A 17356-nucleotide genomic window follows, 5' to 3' on the forward strand; every position below is an offset into this window, starting at 1 on the left:
AATATTTGAAATGGGTGGTACTCCAGTTCTGAAGGTTATTTTGAAGCGTGAATTCTTTAAGTTAATTTAGCTTTTTAAAGTCCGACTTTTGACTTCAAACAAAATGACTATTTGGAAACAATACTGATACTGGGATCAAAGCCCTTGTTATTATTTTATGTCATGTTCATGTCTAGGTTTGCTTTCTTTTCATAAAATAATCTCATGAGTTCTTTTGTTTAATTAATAGATTTTATTTAGAAGTATCTCAGACCCTCCCTCCCCTGCCTGCATCATAGAAGGCACCATCCAGGAGGCAGATCGGGATAGATGGACTATATCTTCATGTTCCCATTTTTCAGTCCATTCTCTGAAATTGACATTCACAAGTTATTCCTCCAGTAGAAATCTGTAGTTGTATATAATGTTCTCTTGGATTTTACTGTTCGTTGTCCCACATAGTTTTTTCCAGTGTTTTTAATTAGTTTACTCGTCGTTTCTTATGGCTCAGTCTGATGAATTCTTAATTGCTATTTTAAAAATGTGATTTTTTTTTCTCTATTTGGTAGCCTCAAGGATGTTTTTTATTATAATTTTAAAGGGATTCAACGGTCCTAAATGCAATACTTCATTAATTCAATGTGTGCAAAGCACTATGGTAGGTGCTGGAGGTGATAAAAAGTTTAGATATGGCACGGCCCCAGCCTTCATGGAGAGGAATAAGACACAAACACCAGATGACCAGAATACATCATTTTAGCAGGATGCAACACCTTTTTATTGCGTGAATTCTTAGACCACCCATTCTAGAGACACTTAGAGAGGTTCAAAACAAAAGTACTATGTGACAGCTAAAGGACAAGGTCATTAGTGACTTGGACAATGGGGTCAATTCACTCTTACAGCCTCAGGCCAGGAAGAAAGAAGGCAGTAAGGAGGGAGAGGTACAAAGTTGTTAGAATGCACAGAAAGTCCAGGCTCAAAAGCCAGAAAACTTTGCTGACATGAACCACTATATTCAACATGAAGACAGACCAAACTTCATCCAGGATTAAGATTAAGGAGTTTGGATAATCAAATGTAATGGACTTCTCCATTAGTGGCAGTGTAATGTCCCTGCACAATCTGCAGGGATCTAGGAGAAAAAAAACTATCCATAAGCAGAGGACAAACTGTGGGAGTAGAAACACCGAGGAAAAGCAACTGCCTGACTACAGCGGTTGAGGGGACATGACAGAGGAGAGACTCTAAACGAACACTCTAATGCAAATATTAACAACATGGCAATGGGTTCGAATCAAGAACACGTGATACCCAGTGGAATCACGCGTCGGCTATGGTGGGGGGGGGAGAAAAAGAAAATGATCTTTGTCTTTAATGAATAATGCATGGAAATGATCAAATAAAATACTATAAAATTAAAAAAAAAAGATTAAGGAGTTTGGGGAAGGGGTTGCTAGGTGGCTCAGTGGATAGAGCCAAGCCTGGAGATGGGAGGTTCTGGGTTCTGTAAGATTAAAATTGTAAGACTGGCCATGAATTTAATGATTGTAATTAATCAGAAAGGAGTAGGGGGGAAAGGATGAGAGAGGAGACAGACAGACAGACAGACAGACAGACAGATTACTTTTTTAGCTTCTTCATTAAGCTTGCTGTTCCACAACAACCATATGAGCCACCCAGTCAGCATGGAGGAAGTCATGAGACCAAAAATCCAGTCTTGCCTCAGTTTACCAAATTTTCTCTCTATCCACTGATTCTCACACATCATGCCTCATGAGCCAACTGTGGTCTTACTCTTGCCTGGGCCATCCCATATCTCAATTGCTGGCTCTTCTGGCTGACTACAGGGGGCACCATAGTTTCCATTCTATTCTGATGATCTAATTCCCCCCCTAATAATTTCCTTCACACCATTCAGATATGGCCTCACTCTTCCTAACTGTGTAACCCTGGGCAACGTACCTCAACTGCCATTCTTCCTACTTTTAAATTGATACTTAGTATGCATTCTTTAGAAGGAAAGGGTGAGTTTAAAAAAAAAAAGAAGTTTGGGGACAATTTACTTCTTTAAATGCAGCGTGGCTAGCAGCAGAACTATCATTCAACTACAATTCTGTTGAAGAGGAGAAAAATCTAAAAAAAGAAGCTATACTGAGGGTTAGTTGATCCTATGAATATTTCCTCATGCTCAATTTTAACTAGCTGGCATTCAGAGTGTTTGGGGTGATTAGATAGATGTAGAAGCCATTCTGTTCTCTGACAGGCATCCTTGAGCACCATAAGGTCCAGGGAGACAGTGTGAAACTGGAAGTTTAGTGTGGTGACAACTCTTCTCAAAACCCTAAAACCTCACCAAGAGGACAAAACATTGAGGAATAAGAAGATTCTAGAGCTTCTTTTGGGAGGGGGGAATGTGATATTTCAACCCCCAGGGGAAGAAAGGTAACCTTTTTGGTAGTCAGAACTCTCACTGACTGAATAACATCCAGATAGATGGCGAAAGTCATGGTTCTTCAAGACTCATTCATTCTCCAGTCTCATTCTTTGCCTTCCAATGGTTCAAACATATTTCCAGAAATTGTGCAATAAAGCAGATGGCCAAGAAAGATCAATAGTAAAGGAAAATGAATTATTTATGTCATTCAAAGTCTTCAGCAATTTTGCTAATGTAGTTAGAACAACTAGATTTAAAAAATTCTTGTATTGCCAATATGGGTTTTGCTGCCCATTATCATCTTTTTATTCTGTTCTCTACTCATCCCAAGATTCTTTGGGAGTAAGGTGTTGTCCAGTGAAATTAGGAAAGTATCTAGATTTTGCATGAAATTCTGGTAACTTTGGACAAGAATCTAAACTTTTTGTGGTCTTTTTTTCTCCTCTGTAAAATGAGGGATTTGGATTAGCTGATCTCGGTTTTAAATATACAATTCCTAAAACATGAAAGTCTTTTTTTCCCAACATGTTAGATGCCCTCAAGGGGAAAAGAAAAGAATTTGTAGAAAATTCTTCAGGGGTAGGTAGCTGAATTCCTAAGTTTTTTTGTCCCATTTCCTATTAAAAATGGCAGCCTGACTATAAGCAAGTGTGATTCGGTGGAACAAGTGCTGGATTTGAACTTGGACACAGGTCCAATCCTAACTCTGCTACTTCCTTTGTACATAACCAAAGACAAGTCACTGCTTCTTTGGGCTTCATTTTCCTTATCTGAAAATGGAAATGTTGGCTTCTCTGCCCTCTAAGGTCCCTTCCAGTTCTAAATATACAATCTAAGCCAGAGATTGATTAATGTTCCTTATGGCTTTCATTTATGCATAAACAAATATCCACAAAGGTGTAGGTAACACTAGAACCAAACTTTCAGAGGCTATAACTATTTGTGATTACTTTTAGGAAAATAAATGTCTCTGGATAGATTAAAAACAAATTAAAGTTGGGCAGTTCGGTAGTACAGTGGATAGACCATGAAGCCTGGAGTCAGGAGGTCCTGGGTTCAAATCTGACCCCAGATGTTTCCTAGCTGTGTGACCCTGGGCAGCTCACTTAATTCCCATTTGCCTAGCCCTTTTTGTCTTAGAATTGATTCTAAAACAGAACGTAAGGATTTTTTAAAAACTAGAAAACACATACAAACTGCATTTGACAACCATTTCCTTAAAGAATTAAGATCAAATCTATCTTGTGAAAACACTTGTTAATAGCACAGCTAGACAATAAGTCACATTAAGGAGTAGATGCTGACTTTGGGAAAGCTGGACTAGCAATGTTTTTTATGGTAAAGTTATTTTATTTAATCAATTACATATAATAATAAATTTCCACATAAGCCTTCTTAAGTTATATGATTCAAATTGTGTCCCTCCCTCCTATCCCTCCCCATCGAAGTACTGGCAGGCAATTCAATCTGGGTTATACATGTATTATCATGCAAAACATATTTCCCTATTTTTCATTTTTGTAAGAGAATAATCCTATAAAGCCAAAGCCCCCAAATAAACTAAAATGGAAAAACATGTGCGTTGATTTTCATTCCGACTCCGAGAGTTCTTTCTCTGGAGGTGGAGAGCTTTCTCTGTCATAAGGCCTTCACAACTGCAGTACTAGCATTTAGAAGGACAAATCACTTTATGAATGTCTGATGTCCCATCTTCTTGATAGATGAGTATTAAAAATATCTAAAGCAGTGATTCCACCAGTTGAGTTCTCTGCTGAGAAAACGACCTCGACCATTGGATTGGCAACTGATAATCTTCCAGAATTGCACTGAGAAATTTAAGCGACTTGCCTAGGGTCATGCCATCTGATGTGTTGGAGGTAGGACTTGAACTCGGTCATTCTGTCTGAGATGATTCCATAGTCACTCCTCCATATTTCCCTCTTCTCCCCTCCCCCATCCCCTGCCACCAAACCATCACCCCTCTGTCTTTGTATCAATTCCCTACATGGCCCAGTTTCAGGGATATGGGCGCCAATGTTTTCATGAATCAGAATATCAAGACATAATTAGCTAAGGAATAACTAAGGAACAAGAGATTTTTTACAAAAGAATTTTATTCAAAAAAAAATAGGTTTAATAAAATAACCACCAAGAGTTTTACATATCTTACAAGTGTAGAATATTTACAAATTCACTTTTTATAACATTCATTTAATGTTTAGTATTTTCCCCATTATTATTCCTTTTCTCTCTCTCTTTTTTTGCTATTTCCGTCAGCACAATACTGTTCAGTACTCACAGTAATTAAAAAATCAGCTTTTTAGGTAATCCTCCTAAGAAATAGAAAAAAAAATCCATTTGTTAGAAAGGATTTTTAAAGGCATCAATAAAATACTAAAGTATAGTTAAAGTTACATCTTACTTGAAAATTTCTGCCACATTTCATTAATATACATTAATAATACATTAGAATTTCATTTTAATATACATTAACAATACATTAGCATAGTAATGAACATTACTAGAGAAGCCAAATACCTATAAAAATATTTTACACAGGCAGGTAATAAAGTGGATGCCTGGAGTTAGGAAGATCAGAATTCCTACCTGGTCTCACAGTTATTACTATGTGACCATTGGCAAGTTACTTAATCCTAGTTTGCCTCAGTTTCCACAGTTGTAAAATAGGGATAATAAAAACACCTACCTCTCATAGTTAATCTGAAGATCAAATGAACTAATATTTATAAAGTGCCTACTAGCACATTAGTAGATGCTTAACTCTAGCAGACATTCTCACATTATTTTACTATAAGAGATTAAGGGGAAAGTTTAAAGATAAACTATTTTATTAAAGTTCAAACATAACACTCAACTAAAAATTCTATAGATTAAATCTATCTGCTGGTGATTTAAAAATACTGTAATTATCTAATAAGATGCCTCTTATGAAATTTTAGAATATTTGTGTCTCTTAAACATTAGCAGCTAGGTGATACAGTGACTAGAGCACTGAATCAGAATGAATGAGTTCAAATCTGTTCTCAAGATACTTTCTAGTTATGTGACCCTGTGTATAATTGAAAATTTATTACCCTAAAAAAGAACTACATTTCCCAGGAGCCCACTGACTTCCTGCCATTACATATTTCCTATAGACAGGAAATAAATATTCAGTGGGCAGTCCTGCTCAGCCTCTTTGGTGTGTAGCCAACATGGTGATGGTGGTGAGCAAGGATTTTGAAGATGGCTAATCAGCCACGGGCACATGGTCTTTATTTTGTATCCTCTTTATTCTTTGATTTCTAATGATCATTTAATAAATCTCTTTAAAATATAATATTTTTACTATTAAGATTTAATTTAAAATTTTACAGTTGGCAACCAGAAGGGATGAGAAAAACTCTCAATATTTTTTAAGATAGCCTAGATAAATTTTTAAGCCATGTTTCTCCTGCCAAGGCTTTTCGCCCATCCCCCCCACCCCCACCCCCACCATGAACTCTGAGAGGACTCCAAACTGTCTACCTGAGCTGCTGCCCTGCTCCTGCCAGTTTGTGTTTTGTTTTTTTTTTGCCGGGTCGCCCTCCCTATGGGTCTGGCTGTTTTCATTTTGAGGACTCCTCTGGCATTGCTGATACTGCTTCCTCCAGTCCCTGGCCCCCAGAAATCCTCCTCCTAATCTCAGGCTCCACTCCTAAATATCTAAATGCCTCCACCCCAACTGCTGTTGCTGATCCTGATGGGCTAATTACTTCCACAAAGAAGCTAAGAGTCCTTGGACCCGGACCCCTGGGCAGATGGTCAAATAAACCAGGGTGTGTTTGTCCTTGGGCACTGATTAGCCTCCTAACTCCCTCTGGGGAAACTGGTGTTTTACCCTGGGGGGACCGGGAGAAGTTTTTACTCTTCCAAACAGAAGTTAATTACAAGCATGGTGTACTCTATGAAAGAACAGTTCATGAGTGCACTGATCCTTTCACTTATCTTGCCTGAGCTTCAGGGGAGGAATTCACCTCCCTACAACCTTTTGGCATTTGGGCCCGCCCAGTTTGAGACTCCTGAAACCCAAGTTCTCCCTCGATATTGGAAATCCCACAGTACTGACGACAGGGATCTGAATGGATAGAAGAAGGAACTTTAAAGAGTCTGAAGGTGAAATTTTAAGCCTTTTCAGACCCCATTTTTTTTTAAATGAAAGCCTCTGTATTTTACTGTATTTTGCTGATTGTTTTGTTTAAGATTTAATTTGGTTGGTTTTAAGTTCATGGTCTTATGTATTCAATACTATTCTGTTACACTGAATCAGTTTAATCTACTGTGTTTTAACTACTGACATATTCTGTTACCTTTCCCCTATAACTATACTGCACAAATATTATTGAATAAGCCCATATAAAAACAGCGTTTCCTTCCATTGTATATTGTCATATAGAGGATGGATGGACTTCATCAAAACTGGTTACAACTGTGTAACAACCTTTGGAAAATTTAATAAGCTAAGTACCTCAAAATGATTTTAAGGGGTCTTCAAACATGAATTTTAGATTTTTTTCCCCTCAACTCTGACTGGTCATTTTGCCTGCCTCTGAGTTATTTGTAATAAAAGGAAAGGGTCCATTTTAGTAGCTGAAGTGAAATACAATTATAATCCCCACCACCCACATTTGTAAAATGCAAATGAATGGGACATTACAGTCTCATACCAAAGGAGCCAGAAAGTTGATCCCAGGGCATGTTACCCCTGGATGGCTCCCAAGAGGGGAGTGTCACTCATTTATAACTCCTCAGCTTACTATACCCTTCCACCAGAATGATCTAGATTCTTAGTGACATGTTTAGACCCAACATCAACAGTACAGAGGTTTGGTTTTTTCTAAACTCCTCTGCCACATTTTTATAATGATGGCAGTAATAGATTAAAATATATATATACACATCTCAACCAAGGTTGAAACATTACTACACCTGAAAAACTTGTGACAAAGATCTGTTAAATGTCATATAGCAGATTCATGTAAAATATGATAGTGGGTTTGTTTGCTATTGTCATTAAATGGGCTATTATAACTTTGGGGATTTTGATACTTTTTGAATGTGCATTACCTGTTGTATTACTGTTCTTTATGAAAAACTATTACTTTGTGAAAATCACTTGCATTCAGAGTGGATCATGGCCAGGTTTGAAAAAGGAAATACATTGCATTTTTGGGGTGAGAAATCTTTGTATTCTACCTTTTCTTTTTTTTTAAACCCTTACCTTCCGTCTTGGAGTCAATACTGTGTATTGGCTCCAAGGCAGAAGAGTGGTAAGGGCTAGGCAATGGGGGTCAAGTGACTTGCCCAGGGTCACACAGCTGGGAAGTGTCTGAGGCCAGATTTGAACCTAGGACCTCCCATCTCTAGGCCTAGCTCTCAATCCACTGAGCTACCCAGCTGCCCCCGTATTCTACCTTTTCTTACCTGATACACTGTATCAATGATTGTAAGCTATATATTTTTTATTTTTTAAAATTTTTTATTATTGTTTTGCTTGCATGTGCAATATGCTATTTCAGTTTAATTTTTTCTCTCCTTTTTGTATTTGAAGCACATGTCACCAGGATTAAGATTTTCTTTAACTTTTTTGATTTTGAAGTAATATAAGTTTAAGATCCATTTGCCCTAATGTCAAAATATACCCCAAAATCTTTAGACTATAAAAATGATGCCACTGATTTGTTTTAAAAAATTATGGGACTTTGTTTAATGATTCTGTCTGATTCCAGGGCAAGAGAATACAAAAAGAAACATTGCATGATGCCAAAGAAATACAAAGCTAAACTGCATAGTGCCAATCAATCACAAGGTCAAAGAGACCAACCAATCCCAATGGGATTGATGAAATTTTGAGCCAAGATAAGAGGACTTGAACTTGTTTGGGGTTTGAGGTTGCAGCTATTTTGACACATGTCAGAGACGGGTCTTCCTTGTCCCACATTCTACCAAGTATCTCAAATTTGGCTCCTACCTGGTTCCTATAATCTAGTCCCTATTCTGTCTTTCATAGTATGGCAACTTCCTGTAGTCTTGGCTGAAAATGGGTAAATGAAATATTACTGTATTTTGTCCTACAGACTTGTGGGATAGAAATTTACTTTATTTGGGCACTGATTCAAGGACCTGTTATAAATTTATTTTTCTTTTACTTAGAATTTTTACACATAAGACTGATGGTCCATATTTCATCCAGAAGTTATCTTTTCTCTTTTATTGGAATTTTTTTGTTTCTCTTGCCAAATGATTCATATACCTCATAACTCAGCCATGCATTCCTAATTGATCCCTGTGTTTTTAATACCCTCTTCATGGGGGAATGTATTATTATTATTATTATTCTAAAATACAAAGTGTAAATTTTTTTTGAGAGTAATTTTAGGTTAAGAAACATGCTACCTCTCTGAATCCAGAAAGTGAACTGTTTGGAAAAGGCACCATGAAGATGCCTACACAGACAACACACTGCACCAAAAGATCCAGAGTGAACTTTTGGGATATGGTGATTAGAACTGTGTGGGGTTGAATGCATTTGTTTTGTATGTATACTCTTATGCCGAAGGGGACTGACCCCTGACTGGCTTTTTGTCAATGTGCCTAGAAATCATTGGTTTTGTTCTTTTCCCTTTTATCCCCAAATTACTGTAGTATAAAAGTTGATTATGTTAAATGATCAAATTGGAGAGACTAGCCCCTGAAATTAGTCATCAGGGGGGAATGTATAATTGAAAATCTGTTATCCTAAAAAAGAACTACATTTCCTGGGAACCCACCGACTTCCTGTCATTATATATTTTCTGTAGACAGGGAATGAATATTCAGTAGGCAGTCCTGCTCAGCCTCTTTGGCGTGTAGCCAGCATGGTGATGGTGATGAGTGGGGATTTTGAAAATGGCTAATCAACCATGGGCACATGGTTTTTATTTTGTATACTCCTTATTCCTTGATTTCTAATGATCATTTAATAAATCCCTTAAAATATAATATCTTTACTATTAAGATTTAATTTAAATTTTTACACCTGGGCAAGTCATTTAACTTTTGTTTGCTTCAGTTTCCTCATAGCTAAAGGAAGATAAGAATAGCACTTAGCTCCTAGGGCTGCAGTAAGGATTAAATGAGATAAGTTATAAAGTGCTTATATTTCAAAGCACTATATAAATGCAAACTATTATTATCATTATTAATATCTGGATCTATAGTCTATTGAGTTGTTTATTTCTTAAGAACCTAGGCATTCTACCTTGTTCCAACGCATCTGTCCGCTTTCGTTTTGCTGCCACAGCTGGATTTGGCTGCTCCTTCATGGCATCTACAGGGCAGTTTGGTCTTGGCAGATGGCACCCAGGAGTAGGCCCTGGTCGATTGCTGAAATACTTAGTTTTCAAAGCCTTAAAAAAAAAAGACAGAAAGAAAAGAAAGCCAAAGTACCAAGATAGTTTTCAATGAGCACCTCAACTTTTCAATATATTCCTTTTTTCCTTCTCTTCTTTAAACTCTTTACCTTCTGGTGTTAGTATCAATTCTAAGACAGAAAATTAACAAAAACTAGGATATATCTTGAAGCCACATTTGAACCCAGGACCTTCGGACTCCCAGCCTGAGTCACATAGCTGCTCTTATTCCCTCTTTTCTCTAGACTGAACAAAGTGTATGCTTAGTAACATGACAGAATTCCCAGTTGTTTATTCAGTAAGAACGAAGCATATCTAATAGGGGCATAAAAATTTCCCAAGTTACTAGTAGTCCTAAAAATGCAAGTTGTATAAGAAATGCCCAAACTAAAAGCATAGCCCAAGTTTAGGCAATTCCATTAATAAGAGAAGGGGAAAATGTTCTTCTTTGATTGCTCATTATAGCCACAAAGCACTAAACACCATGGGTGGCAGTGGAAGAACTTGTTGGCTTTTCTCTGAAAAGCATATTCTGTTATACTTTACATCTCGGTTTAAAGATTTTGTATTGCACTCCCCCTCCTTCTTAGTAGGTGTTTTATTTGAAGGTTAAAGGATTAATTATAATTCAAATAGGAAAAATAGGTCTACTAGAGCTTAGTAAACAGCTTCTAAATATTAATTTCATTTCTTTCTTTTCTAATACCATATATTGGTTCCAAGGCAGAAAAGTGGTAAGGGCAAGGCAATGGGGGTTAAGTGACTTGCCCAGGGTCACACAATAGGAAGTGTGTGAGGCCAGATTTTGAACCCAGGATCTCCATATCTAGGTCTGGCTCTCAATCCACTGAGTCACTCAGTTGCCCCCTTAATATTCATTTTTTTTTAAAAGAAGTCTGTGTCTTCTTGTTTAAAAAATGTTTTTATTGCTGTCTTTTGCAACACCATAGTTTCTCCCTCTCCCTATCCTATTTAACAATGACAAAAAAAGAAAAAGAGGGAGGAAAAAAGTCAGCATAACTGACCAATATTGAAAAAGTTACATACAATGTATAGCATCTACAGACAGAGGAACTGGGTGGAGAATATCTTCTTATATCTCTTTCAAATCATGTTTATTCTTTATAATTTTCATTTTTTCCTGCCATTTGTTGTTGTAATTATGCATGTTGTTTTCTTGGCCTTATTTACTTTGCTTTGTACTTACACTGCATTAACAAAGCATTATTTCTGCACTAGAAATGGCCTTGCTATTATAATACCTTTATTTCTACTTTTAGTGTAATTCTAAATATTTCAATATGGGCAGCAGAGTGGAAAAGTGGACAGTGCCAGACCTGACATCAGAAGAACTTATCTTTCAGAGTTCAAATCTAGCTTCAGACACTTCCTAGTTGTGTGACCCTGCGCAAGGCACTTAACCTTGTTGACCTCAGTTTCTTCATCTATAAAATGAGCTGAAGAAGGAAATGGCAAACCACTCCAGTACCTTTGCAAGAAAACCCTAAATGGGGTCACAAAAAGTCAGACGCAAGAGAAACTTCTCAACAACAAAAAATATTTCAAAAAATGAATCTGAAAAATTTAGGGTTTCGAATGGTGCTAAAAATTGAACAAATATATTACTATCCAGAAATCGTCAAATAATGGCCATTTTAAGTAGGACAGGACCACAAATCTGGAAGAAACCTTTAAGGTCATCTAATATAACTTCTTCAGTTCACATGAGGAAACAGAGGCTCAGTGACTTTCTGAGGATCTCCCAGCTAAACTCTATCAGGGCTGGGACTAGAATTCTGGTTTGGGGCTTTCTAACTATGCCATCTATTGTATTTTATACTCTAGGCCTAAATCCAAAATAAAAGTCAAACTTTTCATACGATGACACAAGCTTGAAAGAATATACCCTTCAATTTCAACAAACTTTTTCCAGGTATTATAACTTGCCAAGTTTTGGTAATCATGGTCTAAATTTTTTTATTTTAATTTCAATTTAATTTCAAGCATTCCTCTAATTTAGGTCACAAAAGATATATAAATGAAACCCAGTTCCTTATTTTTCCTAGTTTCAAAATAAGACACTTAAAAGTATTATTGGGATGCTGCAAAGAGCAACTTTACTTTCAAGGTGTAATAACTACCATTACATTAAAGAACATTTTTATTACATGAAACACTCTTAAGATCTTCAGATTATTTAACATGTTTTTTAAAAGATATGTTTAAATACCTGAGTAGCTGTGAGGCGTGTACAAGGATTAAATGTGAATAAACCCTGTATGAGGTCTAGTAAGTCATCTCCCGCAGCACTGAAGATATGTTGTAACGGGATTCCAGGGAAGCTCTTAAATGTCACATAATCTGGAAGACTACACATACCCTGGAGAGATTTTTTAAATTATTAAATTCAAGGACAGGGAAAACAATGCATTAACAACAACAAAACCCCCTGAATCTGATACAAAAGATACCTGCCAGCAAACATACAATCAACCTACCTATACAAAGTAAATCAACAGTTTATAAGATAGTAAAGGAATATGTCCTTCAACTTTGATGGTACAGTGGGTACCAATATTATTCTCTGTATCTGACTATAACTTTCTACTACTGCCTCTCCATGTTGACTTTCTTTTACATTAGCAATCATGCTGTGTAATCCGGTTCTGCTTTTTTTCCCCCCCAAAACCTTTCCCACAAGTCTTTTCATGTTTCTCTGAATTCTTCATAGTCCTCATTGCTTATGATGCAATGATACTCCATTATATTCATATTTCACAATGTTAAGACACTTCCCAATGCCTGGGCAAATAATTTGTTTCTAGTTATAATTATTATTTTTTAAAATAAAACCTCTTATTTTCAGTTTCAAAAACTGCCAGGAGCCATCAAAGACCACATTGTATGACACGGTCCACGTGGAAACTGGGGACTACAAAGCAGCCCCCAGGAAGAATAGAAACACCCACTGAAACCCCCCTAAGTGAACTTCATTATTAACATTCCCTTATTGGAATTGCTATGATTATTAATCTTACTTAGCCACAGGAAAAATAAATTAGAGCAACATGCTTGCAGGGTTAATTACAGATGCCCCATTCTATCCCCTTAGGATATTACCAGGAGAGCACTTACAAAATTAAACCTAAGGATTCTTATATATCCACGTAGATAGGTCCCTCTTTTCTAGGCATAAAAGCTTCTGGCAAATCTGTGCTCTGAATTCCCTAACCTATATCTGGGTCATGTTGATTCTATCCTCTGATCCTGCACTTAGCAACAAAGTTTCATTGGCTATCTCCCTAGGCTTCCTGTCTGCTGTTAGATTCTATGGAAACATGTATGTTGAGAATGAAACTGTGTGCCAAGTAGATGTGTATAAAAATAAAGCCAGGCCTCAGTCAAGATGGAGCAGTTTATCCTGTGAAACCTGTGCTGTGGGTTAAATGCAAAAGTTGTGTCCCATCCATCATTTTAATGACACCGTCCCACCTCCAAGACCCCATTTCCTGTGGGAGGCTGGCTCACCCCACAGCAAATAACAACTCTAAAACAGAAGAGCAAGGGCTAGGCAAATGGAGTTAAGTGACTTGTCCAGTGTCACATAGCTAGGAATACCTGAGGGCAAATAAGAATTGAGGTCTTTTACTATACCACTTAGCTACCCCCACTCTAAATAATTCTTAAAAACAGAGAGAGGTAGCCTGGTCTAGTGTGTAGGGAGTTGACCCTGAAGTTAAGATCTTAATTAAAACTTTTGTCTTTGGGAGCAGCTAAGTGGTTTAGTAAATAAAAGTCAGGGAGACTCTCTGAAGATGGGTTGAAATCTGACCTCAAACACTTCCTAGTTGGATGACCTTAGCCAAGACATGTAACCCCAATTGTCTAGATCCATGTTGGTGAACCTATGGCACACATGCTACAGCCTGCCAGAAGAGGCTGCTCCCTTCTTCGACCCCACTGCCCAGTAGTCAATGGGAACATTTCTTCCCTTCCCTCTCTGGAAATAAGGCAGGGAGAGGCAGGGGGCTCAAATGTGCAATTTGGGCAATGGGTCTCTAAGGTCTCTAAAAATTTACCATCACTGGCCTAGATCTTACCATTCTTTTGCTTTGGAAGTAATATTTACTATTGCCTATAGGACAGAAGGTAAGAGTTTTTTAAAAATCTACATACTACTTACTACTGAGAGGTTAAGTGATTAATCTAGGATCAGAAGGCAATATAGAAAAGAACCTGAATGAATCCAAGTCTTCTAGGTCAAATCCTAGTTCTCTATCCACTACCCCACACTGCTTTGAAAGAGAATGAAGCAATGAAGTATGCCACTAAAAGGTGTTTTAAAGGTCTAACATTCTGAGTCACTGAGGCAACTAGAAGAAAAAAATAATCCAAAATAGAAGCACAAATCTAAGAGAAAAAAATTATTTTCAGGGGGCCGAGACTTTCTAGGAATAAAATAATTTTAACCCTTTAATGATGGTTTAAAAAGAGCCAAGATTAAAGGCACTAATAGTTAATCTGTGGATCTGCGTAAAGTCCATTTTGAACCACTGAGGGAGGAACTATTTCCAATACATGATCTATCTTTTAAATTTCTTTTAGCTTTGTGGCTTCATATGAAAAACCCATAATTCCAACAAAGCATTTTTTTTTCAGATGTTGACTGATGATTTTACTGTACTTTACTGGGCCATCAAATGACTTCACTAAAAAAAAAACCTTGTAAAATTTGTAGCAGTCTTGGCATTCCCAGAACTACAGGGAATATGATCAATTAAAATGCTCTTACCTATACTTAATACTTAAGAGAATCAACTAAAAAACTAGTTGAAATAATTAATAACCTTAGCAAAGTTGCAGGATACAAAATAAACCCACATAAATCAGCATTTCTATATATTATCAGAAAAGTCCAGTAGCCTGAGACAGGAATAGAAATTCAATTTAAAATTACTCTAGACAATATAAAATAATTAGGAATCTATCTAGTGCCAAGACAACACAGAAATTATATGAAAACAATTACAAAACACTTTTTGCCATATATAAGAAATAAAAATATTTGGGGCCATAATCCCAAAATGAACATCTCACTTTATTTGTGAGCAAATAGTCAGTAATCTCAGCAGGCCCAGCCTATGGCAAAGACCTTGTTTAGATGGTCAACAATTTGTTTTATAGGCTTAAAAAAAAAACAACCCTTACATTCTATCTTAGAACCAATAAGGCAGAAGAGCAGTAAGAGCTAGGCAATGGAGGTTAACTGACTTGCCCAGGGTCACACAGCTAGGAAGTGTCTGAGGCCAGATTTAAACCTATGACTTCCTATCTCTATACCTGGCTCTGAACCCATTGAGCCACCTAGCTGCTCCCTGTTTTAAAAGGCTTTTGACAGTTAATTAACAAATGATTAATAAGACCAAATGTTCAGATTATGTTACTAAAATTAGAGAAATATTTGCTAAGAGAGTTAATAAATGCCAATAAAAGGTTTAAGACAGGTCCCCATGTGACCTTGTTCTTCTGATGAGTTAGCACCAATTAAGACTTCTTCTTTACACCTCATTAGGAATTGCAAGATAAGGCAGGGGCTCTTTTAAATGTCCCAATCTCTAGAATATATATGGCTCAAGGTATTACAACCTCTATCCCTCACTGCAATGTGGAAGTAACAATAACAGTAAATGTAAGATAAACATCTGATTGGGATACAATTTTCTGTCATCTAATTGATAGACTGACATAATCAGATTTAACTCTGGGAAGGAGACTTAAAGATGTTTTGGTCATAAAACTCTGAGAAGCCTGGAGAGAGTATAAATCTTTACAAAAACAAATATCATCTTAGACTGTCAAGATTGTCTTCCTGTTATCTCATTAACTCAAACGATCCAAACGGTGCATTCCAAATGAACACAGAATATCTCCTGCTGCATAAATTACAGCTCTCCTAGATTACTAAAAGATCTGAAGTTTTATGACTCCAGCAGAAGCTCTCAACATTGTTAGCTGCTATTAAATTCCAATACACTAATGCAATTAATATCCTCCTTAACTCTTATTGTAATTAATTTGTTATAATTAATTTAAGTGGTGTATATCTAAACTCATAGTTGCAGCTGCCTAATGGATTACATGTGACTCCTTTTTTCTATATCACTGATATATAAAGCAATAAAAGGCAATTTCATTTACAAATACCAATCAAACTACCAAAAAAAATTATTTTAAAGAACTAGAAAAAATAACAAAATTCATCTGGGAAGAACAAAAGATCAGGAATATCAAGGGAATTAATTTTTTTTAAATATCAAGGAAGAAGGTCTAGCAGTACAGATCTCAGACTATACTATAAAACAGTGGTCCTCAAAACAACATAATCTGGTTAAGAAAGAGAATGGTGGATCAGTGGAGTAAATTAGATACACAATATACAGGGGTAAATGACCTAGTCAATCTAATATTTGATAAACCCAAAGATCCCAGCTTATGGGATAAGAATTCACTATTTGATAAAAACTGCTGGGAAAACTGGAAAACAGTATGGCAGAAACTAGATATATAGACCAATATCTCATACCCTATAACAAGATAAGATCAAAATGGGGATATAATTTAGACAAAAGAGTGATACCATAAGTAAATGAGGGGAATATAGAATAATTTATCTGTCAGGTCTATGAAGGGAAGAATCTATGACCAAACAAGAGACAGAGAACACTATAAGATGTACAGCAAATAATTTTTATTATACTAAATTAAAAAGGTTTAGTATAATAAAAATTATGAATGCATATCAAAGCATACTATTTTTTCACTTTAATTTATTTGTGTTTTTATTTTATATGCATATTCTCTTACAACAATGACCAATATGGAAATGTTTTGCATGTTAATGCATGTATATCCAGATCAAACTGTACCATTTCAGGGGGGGAAGGGAAGGTAGGAGACAATTTGGATCTTATAATTTCAGAAAACAGTTGATGGAAAATTGCTATTACATGTAATTGGGAAAATTTCTTTTTAAAAATGTGAGTTGTCCTAGTGAAAAAAACTAGGTACTTTAAGAGAAGAAAACCCAGAAAAGCAGATGCACTGAATGGAAGCTTGAAGATCTGTCCATCAAGGAAAATTCCAGAGAAGAATGTGACATGGAGAAGGCAGTTAACAAGGAGACACAAACTGTTTCTTGGTCACTCTTTTTCCTGAGACTTTAGGAGAAAGAGCTAAAGGAGATTTTCTCTGCCTTTCTCTCTGATAGACTTGGGAGTTTGACTCTGAAGATCTTTGAAAGCTGTTAATAATATTCCTTTTAAAGACTATACAACTTTTCTTATTCATCTTAAAATTTATAATAGATTAGGGAAATCCTGAATTCCCTCTCTCCTATCCAAATTCCCTTTACCCTTCCTTCCTTAAAATAAATCCCTGTTTCTGGTGTTTTAGAGAGTGAGTTATCTGTTAAATTTCAGTCAACTTACCCATTCTGATCCCAGCTAAATTC

General features: G+C 36.4%; 1 protein-coding gene across 3 annotated transcripts in view; it reads right to left on the bottom strand.

The window, feature by feature from the left end:
- Positions 1 to 4598: 4598 nt before the first annotated feature.
- Positions 4599 to 17356, bottom strand: part of CDK7 (cyclin dependent kinase 7) — a 35161-nt gene continuing 22403 nt past the window's right edge. For all 3 annotated transcript variants that reach the window (XM_001367303.3, XM_056824821.1, XM_056824822.1), the window contains 3 exons: positions 12077 to 12226; positions 9696 to 9843; positions 4599 to 4749 (listed from right to left, as the gene is read on the bottom strand). In XM_001367303.3, the coding sequence (XP_001367340.1) occupies positions 4721 to 4749; positions 9696 to 9843; positions 12077 to 12226 (327 nt within the window). In that variant the 3' untranslated portion in view covers positions 4599 to 4720. The remainder of the gene's footprint in view (positions 4750 to 9695; positions 9844 to 12076; positions 12227 to 17356) is intronic.

The sequence above is a fragment of the Monodelphis domestica genome, chromosome 3 (genome assembly GCF_027887165.1).
Source record: "Monodelphis domestica isolate mMonDom1 chromosome 3, mMonDom1.pri, whole genome shotgun sequence".
Classification (NCBI taxonomy): domain Eukaryota; kingdom Metazoa; phylum Chordata; class Mammalia; order Didelphimorphia; family Didelphidae; genus Monodelphis; species Monodelphis domestica.